Source organism: Emydura macquarii, unplaced genomic scaffold (assembly GCF_026122565.2).
Source record: "Emydura macquarii macquarii isolate MOO-44397 ecotype Brisbane River unplaced genomic scaffold, CSIRO-AGI_Emac_v2 contig_1002, whole genome shotgun sequence".
NCBI classification, from domain to species: Eukaryota; Metazoa; Chordata; order Testudines; family Chelidae; genus Emydura; species Emydura macquarii.
In genome coordinates this window covers 1,725,731-1,738,023 of record NW_027131139.1, presented here as the reverse complement: position 1 = coordinate 1,738,023, position 12,293 = coordinate 1,725,731, and the positions used below count along the sequence as shown (strand labels likewise).

The following is a 12,293-nucleotide window of genomic DNA, read 5'->3' as shown; positions in this document are numbered from 1 at the left end:
CACCTCAGCGCTGGCTGATGGGGGAACGGGGAGATGGATTGTGAGGGGGCCTCTCATCTCCCCCCCCAACACACACACCTGAATTCCTCCCCCAGCTCTATTTACCCCTGAGGAGGGGACAGCCTCGCCACATGTCCCTCCACCAGGGGGCGGCACTGAGCACACTGCTCCCAAGGCCAGGCTAGCGTAGGGCTCTGTGTGGGGCTGGGCCCCACGTCCACCCGGGAGCAGGTGGACTCTAGCACAGCGTGCACCAGTAAACAGCCCAGCTGCTTTGGGCGCACCAGAGCCAGCTCCCCCCGGCTGTCCCCAACCCGCGCGGCAGCAGAGACACAGATCGGACCGTCCCGGCTAGTGAAAAAGGGTCTGAGAGAAGGCGCTGCAGGCCTGCCCAAGGAGGGGGTCTGGGGCAGTCAGACATCTCAACCCCTTTGTGGGGAAGGGCTTTGGCCCTAACCTCTCTGAGCCCCAGGTCCCGTGTGCGCGGTGGGACTGGCAGTGCTCCAGGCACAGCTGGGAGAGGACAGCCCAGCGGGGTGAGGCTAGGACACGAGCGAGCCAGTGGGGCAGCCAAGAGGTGTCCTGCCCCCAGAGCCACACTGGCGAGATCGCACACAGCTTTACCACTGCCCACAGTCAGCAGCTGTAAGCTGGGCTGCTGCCCACTACTGGCCCGGCCCATCCTAGCTCCCAGAGGCAGCCCCCTGCCTCCCTCCCCCCTCCCAGGGGGAATTTCCCCATTTACCAGATCCTCCACCTGCAGCCGGCAATCCCCACTAGGAACTGCAGCCCCCCTGCAAGCAGGAGCAGTCTGGGGTGAGGGGCAGATACAGCCCCACACAGGCACATTTGGGGCAGCCCTAACTCCCCCTGTACACTAGCCCTGGGAGGCTTCCCGCCATGCAGAGCCCTTGGCCAAGGCCGGCCACACCTGCCTGCTCACGAATGGCCCCAACACCAGGAGGTTTCTGTTCCAAATGTCATTTATTAAATACATTCAGAGCACCGGGAACACAAGGCAGCACTCTCTATGCAGAAGCCATCTCCCTTCTGCAAATGGGTTAACGGTAAAGGCATTAAGGTGCCCATCTCCGGGGCATTCAGGCCCCAGGATGGTGGAGCAGCAATGGCAGCAGGGGACACAGCCCTGGAATCCCCTGAGCTCCAGCAGCAGGGCACATGGAGTCATTACAGGGAACAGTAAATGGGAAATCCACAGCAGAAAATAGTGCTTGCCCCAGCCATCCTTTCTAGCAAAGTCAGCACAAAGCCCCCCCAATGACACCATTGCAGTGAACCCCCAGCTCCAGGCGCACCCACCTGCCAGGAACGACTGAGCTAAAAACCAAGTGGTTAGATCCCAGGAAATTCATTATTCTCATTATGCTTCCCCAAACCAGGCCTCCCAAATCACCTTCACTCTGCCCCTAGAGACACCCACAGCCAGATCCTCTTCTGGGCACAACAGATCATCATCCGTAGCGCCTAGGAGAGTAAGGCCTAAGGTGCTAAGGCACTGACTGAGAGAAACTCCTGGCTGGAGAAGGTGGCTGAGATCCTGCTTCTCACCAGGAATCACCATGGGGCAGAGTTAAGGTGATTCAAGGGCCATGTTTGAGGCGTGCTCTACTCTGCACTTCTTGGGTCTCCAATGCTGCCATTTTACAGGTCACATTCACTCCAAGGAGCCCAAACTTGCAGCCTTCCCCCACCCAGCAGCTTCCCCTGCTGCTGGCAATGGGCCTACACTCTGCAGGAGCAGGGATCCACTCCGGCCAAGCCCAGAAAGCCCAGTCCTGATGCTAGGAATGGAAATGGAGGGGAATGGCTGGGCAGTGTCTCCTGTCAACTACAGCCCCCACCCTGGTCTGTGAAAGAGGCACCCCACTCTCATGAACCCCGATAGGCCTGTGAAATCATGGCTCCTCTCTGGAGGGGTGAAGTCCTGCTGCTGTGGGGCGATATATCAGGCACAAGACCAGTTGGTGCGGGGATATGAGCTAAGGTGGGGCATGGCCTTGTGGAGAGTCCTGGTGTTGGTTTGCCAGGATCAGGTCCCTGCTGCGCCACACCCAAGGCACTAAACGGGGCCCAGGCATGGCACCAGCCCCTGCTCAGTCGCTCTCCTGTAGGAAGCTCCAGATCAGCTGATTGACTTTGTGGGGCTGGTCCTCATTGACAAAGTGGCTGGCCTCAGGGATGCGCCCCACGCGGCAGCGCTTGCGCACGTACTGCTCCAGGATGGGGATCATCCCGGCCTCCAGGAACACGTCCTTCTCCCCCCAGATCACCAATGTGGGCACTAGCATGTCCTTGCGCTGCATGGGGCTCCTGTTGCAGGGAGGGAGAGAGAGAGAGGTGACTGCTTGCCAAAGGCACTGGGCACAGAGCCTCCTCACAGCACAGGGGCACCGGGGCACGATGGCAGCCAATGGGGAAAACCGTGGGCTGTGCCGCGCCCATCCAACCCAGCACTGCAGCTCCTGGCACCCTCACTCGGTGCTGACCACATGCAGCGCAGAGATGATGGGTGGAGACAGGAGAATGGGGGGGGAGGGGCGTTCAGGTTACCTTAGTCCTGAAGGGGGTGGGACAGCCCCTGTGGGCAGCTGCCTGGCTGCACCTGCCTTCCCAGAATGTCATGGGAGTTAGACCTGCTACACCAGCAAGAGCGAAATGCAGGATGAAAACAATCCTGAGCTGAGCTGGTGCCCGGGGGTCCTGTCCTGCCACCCACAGATCTGGCAGTGCCCAACAGTTATCCCCGGCTGCGCTGGACTCTGCCAGGGGCCACTGCACCCCAGATTTGGTGCTAGGATCAGAAAGGGGCAGCAGCTCTCAGGGTCCCCCTGGGAAAAGATCCCCCGGCCCTTGGCTGTGTCAGGAAGCAGCAGGCCCAGGCTACCAGGTGGAATGGGATCCTGTAGCCCTGTGCAGGCCCCATCCCTTCCCTACAGGCTGCGTGGATGGCTGGTGGGGCTGCAGCAGCCATTTCTACCCGCCAACATCCCCTCCTGGATCCTCTCAGCCCAGCACATGCACCCCAACCCATCTCATCTCCCTAGCACCGGCTCTCGAATGTGGGGAAGGGACCCGTGTGCTCCCCAGGATCGATCCCCACCTGAACACGTTCCTGTAGTAATTGAGGGCTGGTGTTAGCACGCCGGGCCTGGAGAAGCTAAACAAGTAGGCCTCGAGCTCCTGTGCCGTCAGGCGCCGTTCAGAGTTCTGGATTCCTGCCTTCCTGCTCACCAAAAACTGCTTCAAGAGCTGCCTCAGGACAGACAAAGCCGGGGTCAGGGAGGGTTCAGCTCTGGGGCCTGGTGAGCCAGGGGGAGGGATCCCAGCAGACACACCATCACGCCCCAAATCCAGAGCCAGTCAGCCTAATCCCCCTGCAGGGATGACTCAGATCCAGAGCCCGGCAAACCGAAGGGCAAACAGCCTGTCACACCCCAAATCTTAGCGCCATCCAGAGCCAGCTAGACTGGGATGTGGTGCAGATTTCCACCTGGCAGCAGATTTCCACCTGGCTTCCAGGGCCTGGCACATGGATGCTCCCCGCATCCACAGAGATGACCCTGCCTGGCTACTGGGATAGGTGGGGTGCTCCCCAGCATTACCCCCCCGCCCCGTTCTTCCTGGCCTGCAGGCTTAGCATGGAGTCGGCAGCCTCCACAGAGCTGCACTAGGGAGGAAACTGACCTATTTGGTCTTCTCTACCCCAGAGCGGGCCCCTCACAGGCACTTGCTACTTCTCTAGCGCCCCCCCTCCACGTGGCTTTGATCAAGCAAGGGCTGCGTGGCAGGGGAGGGGGAAGAGGGGAATAGAAGCACCTGTAGAGAGGGCCGAGCCCCCTCCTCCCCATGACAGAGTCTCACAAGCATCCTGAATCCCAGGGGACAGTCCCTGAACTATCCAAAACCCTAAGAAATGTTTCATTAGCAAGCAAAAAGAAAGTGGTGCCTGGTGCCTGGCCCTGGGGAATGTAGAGAGAGTGGGTCACACTGCTGAGCGTCCTGCCTCCAGGTCAGGGATGGGCAGGACATACACACAGACCCGAGGAACAACTTGGGCATCACCCGCCTGGATCAGCTCCACATCCCTTCTAGCCCAGGCTCCCATCTCTGACAGGGGCTAGTACCAGATGCTGGAGGGGAAGGGGTAAGAACCCACCACTGATCCCGCAAGGTCCTCCCAGTCTCTGACAGTCAGCGACGTACTTCATCTCCTGACCGACATGCTGCTTTCTCTGGCTATTCTCGTTCCCCAGAGAAACATCCAATTCCCGTTTGAACCTCACTAAGTTCAGGCCTCAGTGACTTCCTGTGGCGGGGAGTTCCACCAGCTAATTACTTCCTTTGCTAGGTGTGAATTTCCCACCTTCCTCCTGAAGTCTGGCTCCAGGCAGCCAGAACAAAGCACTTAAGGGCCAGGGGTCCTTCAGTATAAAGCTAAGCCTCCCTTCGAACCAGTTTATTGGATTGCTGTGTAACTGCTCCTGCAGCTGTCCCAGGCCTGGTAATTAATGCTCCAAAAACAGACTGTAGCTTTTATCCCAGCCGCCCTTCACCCCACAACATGACCCTCCTGGGACAGGGCCACGGGCTATGTCTATTGCTCCCCCCTTCACCTCAGTGCTTTGTTTGGCAGCTGATAATAGCCTAATTAATTGACACTTGAGCTCCCCCCATGCTCAGTGGGCACCCACCCCCCCATCTCGTGGTCCCTAGCAGCACTGCCGGTTCCTAGCTTCTCCCCCATCTGATGTGGGGCTGGCTAGTTCCACCCTCCCAGCCCTGCCGTAGGAGCTACCTTTGTCCAGTATCAATTCTACTGTTTATCTCCGGCCCCTCCTAGTTACACCAAGTCCCTTCGGCTTAATCTCTGTCCCCTGCACATGGTGATTACCCAGCAGTTTATCACTGCAGCCATTAGGAATGGGACGTTCCTGAATTAACATTGGGGCTTCTCATTTACAAGGCAGCCACTGTCCCTCTGACTCACCGGGCCAAGGTTAATACCTACACAAGATGGTAGATTAGATTCCCACCCAGCGATGACATGCAGCCACTGCTGGGGTGGAACACAGCTGCTGGGACAGGAAGAGAGGGAGCTCCATTGATGCATCCAAAAGGAAGCGTGTAGGAGACAGACTTGAATTCCCTGGGTGGGTATAATCCCAGAATTCAGCCAGGCCAGCACCTTTGCTAAAAGCACCCAGGATCTTTAACAAGCGTGAGTGGCTAGGTCATCTGTTTTACCCCTCATCGGAGCGCAGGACACATTGTGAGGCACCATTCAGTAGGCAGGTTTTCTCCCCCAGCACTCAGTGCCCACCCCAGTGGCGCTGGTAAGAGAGAAGGGGCCCTCCGGAGTCAGTGCTGCTGCCAATACCCCAGCAGGGCTGTAGGGGGCAATGAAGGAGCTGCACGGCAGAGCTGTTACCGTCCGCAGCCATTAAAGATCCTGCAGCAGCTTTCCTGAGTCAGCGTTAAACTCCCACTGAGGCCATTCCATCCTGCCCTCCCTGAAGCTCCACATGGTGTCCCTCACCTCCAGTCCTAACATGCTGCACAATGGGTGGTTACCAGGCGCCAGACCCCACCCCAGAGGTGGCTGCAGCCTGGGCTCTGGGGGAGAGCAAAGAGACAGTTCTGTGAATGAGCACATTTCACATTCTAGCTAAGGTGAGCCAAGGCTGCCAGGTCCCTGCCCACTCCCCACCCCACCCCCTCTCACCTGGAAGTCACCCAAAGACAAGAGCAGCTCAGGCAGCCTCTGCAGCTGGAACATGAAAACGTAGCTGGAGCGCAGCAGCTGAACGGGGTGGTGGACTATGTACTCTGCAGCGGGTGGGGAGAAAGGCAGACACTGATGTGCTGAGGCCGGAAGGCCTCCTACCCACATGCCCTGGGAGCTCCCACCAGAGGCAGGAGCGAAAGCCAGCCCCCGCCCCTGATCTCCCTAGCTCACAGCACCTGCCTGTGACACCATATCAGGGCTTGCTGGCAGCTGGCCTGGCGCTCGGAGAGCCTGCAGCCCTTGTGGGGTTGGGCGCGGCTCTCACCTTTCCAGCCCAAGCAATGCCACAGCCAGCCGGTCGGGACCTCTGTGCTGCTGGCAGGTGTGGAGCTGCCCGTGCTGCAAGAACCAGCCACCTCCACCCTGGACCTGCCACAGCCGGCCACCCGCAGGGAGCCCCCAGTAGCCCTGCGGGTCCGGGCATCACCTTGAAACACAGACAGGGGGACGGTGTTCATGACAATCAGCTTCTCCACCATGTCGGGGTGATTCATGGCAAACTCCCAGGCGATGACGCCACCCCAGTCGTGTCCCACCAGGATGCACCTGGTAAAGCCTGGCAGCAGAGACAGACAGACAGACAGACCGACCGTCAGGGCAGAAAGGGGCTGACAGCAGAGTGAAGCTGGACACACCTGGACTTCCCACGTCAGGCCACCCCCCACCCTGCCAAGGGCATGCCCACCTCTCCCACAGGGATGCCCTATTTCACCCTGCCACACAGATGCCCCCCTCCACTGTCTCCCTGCTCCCCAGTTTGGGCAATAGCCAGAGATTGGGACAGCCCAGACAGACACCAAGCGAGGGAGCAGGTGGAACAGGACATTGAGGGTCCGTCTCCGCTGCAGACGCCTGCCCATCGCTCGAGTTCTCACCCCGAGACAGCCCAACTCAGCAGAGCACGGCTGCACTGCCACACAGCAGCCACGCTCTGCCCACTGGCTGCTACGTGGCGCCCAACCAGAGAGATGCTAAGGCTTGAGTGGGGGGCATATCTCAGGGTTCACAGCACCACAGCCAACTGTGCTGGTGCTCTGGGGTCGCCACTGGGGGGGTTGGGGGAGAACCCCTCTGCCTCTTCTGGGCGAGGCTCAGGTGGGCACTCCCACAAGTCTTCCAAAGGGGGATCTATCTGGGACGGCGTCAGGGGGAACAGGATCAAGGGGGCACAGCTGGGTATTAAGGAAAGGCCCTTCTCTGCCTGGGAAGGCCGGAGCAGGGAGGTTTCTCCCTGCCAGCAGAGGGGCCAGCTCCCTCCTAGCTCGTACCCTCCCCAGCTGAAGCCCAGAGGGGGAGGCCTCCATTCACACACGTCCCCCGCCACCACTCCTCACCCATCTGATCCTTGGTGCCCAGCGCCTGGATAACGCCCTGCACGTCCTCCAGCAGGGCCTCGATCTCGTAGTGCTGCTTCCCGTGCGGGGCGTCTGAGCCCCCGTAGCCCCGCAGGTCCAGCGCCACCACCCGGAACTGCCTCTTGAACTCCTGCAGCTGGTAGCGCCAGGCAAACCTGCCAAGGCACAAAGCCCACTCAGGGCCAGGGGATACCTTGCCTAGTCAGGGGGTCGGGGGGGAGAGTCCTCACCAGCTAAATTGCGGGGCCATTCCTACACGCTGCTCCCTAGCCCTGCCATCGCCTCCATAGCTGCCTGGCCAGGGCGCTGCCCAGAGACGTGGCTGAGCGCCAGAGGCCGAGCTGTGACCCTGAGCTCACCCCACGCCCAGCCTTGCCCGCCACACCTGTCACAGGAGGAACACGCAGCTGGTCAGTGGCACCACCCAGATGATGTTTTAACCCCCTCCATGGCCCAACTATTTGGGGAGAGAATTCAGGGTCCCTGTGGATGCTCCCCTCCTTCCAGGCAGACCTCTGAACCAGTGTCCGCTGGTGTGTTCTGCCCATTCACCTGCCCTGCCTCCGTCACGCTGCCAGCTCCTCGGGCAATGACTGACGGTTGCTTGTTGGTGCAGCACCTAGCACGATGGGGCCCTGGCCTAGGCTGGGCCTTAGACACGGCTGTAATAAACACGAGGGATAATCCTAGAACCAAACATCATTGTGGAGGAGGAATCCCTGTGCACCCCCTCACAGGCCTGGGGAAGCAGGTCCCCCCCCTTCCCCCTCAGGAGCCAGAGAGACCTACCAGTTCTGGGGGAATCCATGCAGACACAGCATAAGTGGCGCCCCCTCCTGGCCAGCTGTGACATAGTGCAAACGCAGCCCTGAGCCCTGCAGGGATGGGGAGAGGGGAACGTTCACACCCAGACACCAAGGGGTCAGGGGCAGCACGGCAGGACGAGGGCAGCCCCTCCAGCGCCTCCCCTGAGCCAGGGGCTGCTGGACTTGGCAGCTCATGTCCCTCTGGTTCGTCCCATCCCAGGCACAGGCTTTGCCTGCAGCACCTGCCCCAACTTGCCCTGAGCCACAGCCTCACATCTGCAGGAGCTATGGGGGACAGCTGGGCAGGAGGCTGGGACCCCACTCCTTGGGAGTGGGGGTGTGACAGAGCCCCACTGATACCAACTGGCAAAGGAGTCCAACAGGCCTGACAAACTCACTACACCAAGCACACTGCTTTCATGGCATTTATCCAGAAATGATGTCATGGCGGTCTCTAATGAAAGCTGACGTCACCCGGCTTCTCAGACTCATTGCAAGAGGTGGGCACGGATGATATTGAAGGAGTTGTCTACATGTACTGAGAACGTGGTTTAACTTCGGTGTCAAAGGCAGAGCTGACAGACAGGTTTGGGTCAGACAACGGACGGAGATTCACTGATTGCTCTGTCAGCCAGGGAGAACAAGCATTGTGAGCCAACCCAAGGGAAGCCCCCTTTACACAGGGAGTCAACAAGACAGCAGCAGAGAGGAAATACCAAGCCCTGCGGGTTCACCTAGACACGTGCAAACAGTGAGCGTTGGGAATACAAGCAGAAGGCACGGGACGCCCCTTTGTCCAGCACTGAGGATGTAAAGGGGCAGCACATTTACGTGTGAAAACGAGGTCCCAGCCGGCCTTGGTTAGAAACGCCACCAAAGGTATTTGGGGTGAGCTGGACGGGCTCACATGTCTATCAACGCACAAGTTAAGTTCCCCTTTCCATTGTCCTCACTCGTTAGCTCTTCTCTTCGAGACTAAACTTACGATTGTTTTCACTCGCTCTCGGTGCTGTGGTGTCAGACCCGACGCTGAACCAGCCCAGCTGGTGGGTGCAGGTCGGTCAGCGTTCAGCGGACAAGGGGCTGAGCACCACAGGGAAGCGCTTCAAAGGGGCTCAGGGGCCGGGGTGCACCTATTATTAACCTCCAAGGCAACGTAAGGGCTGTTTGAAGGCTAACAGGCTGGAGGTGTCAGGGAGCTGACGCCCACTTAAACACAACTAAGACTTTCTCTCCCTGGAGGCCATGGAGTTACAAGGCGACTCAGTCCTGGGCACCCCAAGAACCAACACAGAGGGTAAGAGCTGCAGCTCGAAGACTGGTCCCTGCAGGCCACTGCCCCCCCAGCTGCAGGAGGCCCTGTCCATGGATTGACCCAGCCCCACCGTCCCACCCATTCCCCCCCACCCACGTCCCGTAGCACCTTGAGCTGCAGGTAGCGGTGTTCCCCATAGGAGGTGTCGGTAAGGCATGGTGGTGGCGTCTTCCGCACCCTCCAGCGGAAGGCCTGCCACGGCCCCTGGGTCAGCACCAGCCACGGCACCCACAGGCAGTAGACAGCCCCTGCCAGGTAGGAGGCACTATGCACGGTCAGCCAGTACAGGTGCTTGGAGAGCGTCAGCACCAGGCGGGTGGGGACCAGCAGCAGGCGACCGAAGGAAAGCGCCATCTCCTCCGGCCCCAGGACTGCAAGGGGAACAGGCCAAGGAGGGAGGGGTCACGCTAGGGAGCCAGCAGCCCCTGGGCCTCTCCTCACATCACCACGGCGTGCTCACTAGCAATGAGCACCCCACCTCCTGCACTCAAAGGGCCCACGAGCACCTGGGGTGGGGGGTCCTCGACGCACACTGTGCTCTGGTCTCCGAGCCCACCTGCCCCCTTCCATCCCCACAGCCCTAGAGGGCCCCCAGACTGCCCTGCTTCCATCCCTTCCAGCCCTAGAGGGCACCCACATGTCAGCCTTGTAAGCAAGGGATAACCTTAGGCCCCAGGTCAAGGGAGTACGCTGAACTGGACACCCCCCCTCTCCCCGCCCTGCAGGGAAAGCCTTGGGGAATCTGACACGGTCCTACAGAAATTCCTCCAGCTGCCCAGGGGATGGCACCCTCTGTGCTGGGTGTTTGGGGGCAGAGGGCTCTCACCTGAAATGGAAACACTGTCCCGGATGTCACACCAGCTGCACCCTGCTCCTGGGGTACTGGCGGGAAGCCCTCAGGGTTTCTCCAACCCCAGGGTGAAGGGGACAGCACAGCAGGGAAGATGTAGTGACACCAGCCCAGACAGATCACACACGAGGTACCTGAACTAAACTTCCCCCTGCAACTTAAACTGGCACCTTACGACCTACGCTGGGATCTGCAGACACCAACATCTTAGCCCTCACCACGACAAGCCAGCCCAGCCCAAGCCCAGGGAACCAGCTCCTGCCACAACCCGTGCTCTGAGCCCAGGGCTCCCCAGCCAGTTGCTCAGAGCGGCACAAAGGCAGCAATCCGCCCCGGGGCCCCTCTGAGCACTAGGAGGTCTCTGCCAGAGCAGGAGAAGCTAGGTGAGTGATGGACAAGAGCAGAGCTGGCACCTTCTGTGCCACAGGGCACCATGTCAGACACGTCCACATACCAGGCGTGGACTGGCAGAGCTGAGCCCTGCCTCACTCCCAGCCTGGAGCAGGTGGAACATCTGAGGGGACCCACAAAGGAGCAGCAAACAACCAGGTCCCTCCTGACAGTGCCTGGATCAGACCCTAGGTTTGGAAAGTTCATTCCGAGTTTTAAACAGTGACAAAGATTTCACTATGTCAGTACGTGCAGTGCTAGTGATTGAAGGGATTTTATCACCTAGTCTCATCTCCAGCAGAGCACATGCTGCAGACCCCACCCAGAACTGCTGGCTGAGGGGCGGCGGGGGCTCTCCAGACATCCACCTCTGAGTGATGGTGAACCCAGCTCATCCCTGGGGGAGTTGTCCCAGTGCTGATCCTCCTCCCTGTTAAATATTTGTGCCCTATTTCCAGTCTGACCATATCTCATTTCAGCTCCCCGCTGCTGGAATTTCTTCTGCCTTTGCCTGTTAGGTTAAAGAGCCTGGCCAGCTATCGGCTGTCTGCTCACACACTGACTCAGCCAGGCTAAACTGGATCTGAATGTCTAGTGTAAGAGGTGAGGAGGGAGTATGGGTGTCTGTCTGCATCCAGCTCTTCTCGGGCATCTCTATCCCCCAGTGAGTAGGACCCGCCCCACACACACCTTTCCTATTGGCTCCCCCCACCCCAAAGAGCTCAGCCTCTCTGTCCAGGGGCTTCTCTCTACCACATCCTTCCTCCACAATAAACCCCTTTGCTGGGTCCCTCTCAGCTAGCACAGCCTCCCTTCCCCTTGGCCACCCCTGCAGGCTCACCTCAGCCCTGCTCCAGTTCAGTGTAATCCCGGCGCCAGACCAGTTTCTTCTGCGTCTAGCTCCCTTTCTAGATGTTGCACAATTACGTCCCAGCTACACTCCAGTTCCAGGCCCCTCCCACCCCCTCTAAGCCCTGCCCTACACTCCTTCATCTCCTGCACCCACTCCTGACTTCATTCCACCCGCCCTGATCGCTGCACCCCCCTCTGCTCAGGTCACAGGTGTCCTGGCCCGATGCTGTGTCATGCACAGCGCTGGTCAGCACGAGTTTGTCTCGCTGGACAGCACCAGCCCCATCTTCACTGGGCAGGGGGTGATCTCTCTCGCACCTGCCACCTGTGCCGTTCACAACAGTGTCACCTCCTGGTGCCACGTCTGTCTGGTCACAACCAGGGGCTGCACCCCACAAGCTCACAGACGGCTGGGGGACAGGGCCCCTCGGCTGAAAGCCCAGTCTGTGGCTGGCTCTGCAGAGCACCGTGCCCCAACCCCAGTCAGGGCTCAGGCCTGAGACAGATGGTGCCCGTACGCCCATGAGATATGGCTGGGGCAGCCCATGGAATCCAGTTGGGGGTCACAGGCCATAGAGCTGGGGTCATCGAGTGGCAGGCAATCCCATCACCTCATCCCTTCTCCGCGAGATGCCCCAGAGGGCAGGGCAGCAGCCAGGAGACTGCCAGGGGATGTGGGGTGCTCACACTAGTGGGGTCACCCAGCTTGCTGCCTGCAGCCCATCTGAGCCAGGGGCCGGGAGAGGCGCAGCCCAAACAAGGCTATGGTGACAATAGCAGGATGTGGGTGCAACTGGGGGAAAGGGCCCTCCAATGCAGGAGCACCCCATCACAGGCGATGCAGGCCTGCGGCTGGGGGCAGCCTCCCCAGATACCAGGGTCCCAGCTGCAGCCTTGAAATTCAAAGGTCAGCGATGTC

General features: G+C 59.8%; 1 protein-coding gene across 1 annotated transcript; it reads right to left on the bottom strand.

The window, feature by feature from the left end:
- Nucleotides 1–549: 549 nt before the first annotated feature.
- Nucleotides 550–11,465, bottom strand: EPHX3 (epoxide hydrolase 3). The gene is made up of 7 exons (XM_067544626.1): nt 9,391–11,465; nt 7,951–8,036; nt 7,141–7,316; nt 6,234–6,362; nt 5,744–5,847; nt 3,122–3,270; nt 550–2,331 (listed from the first exon to the last, which is right to left on the bottom strand). Exons 1-7 carry the CDS (start codon nt 9,634–9,636, stop codon nt 2,115–2,117), a joined length of 1,107 nt encoding a protein of 368 aa, XP_067400727.1. The 5' UTR covers nt 9,637–11,465; the 3' UTR covers nt 550–2,114.
- Between the last annotated feature and the right edge of the window lie 828 nt (nt 11,466–12,293).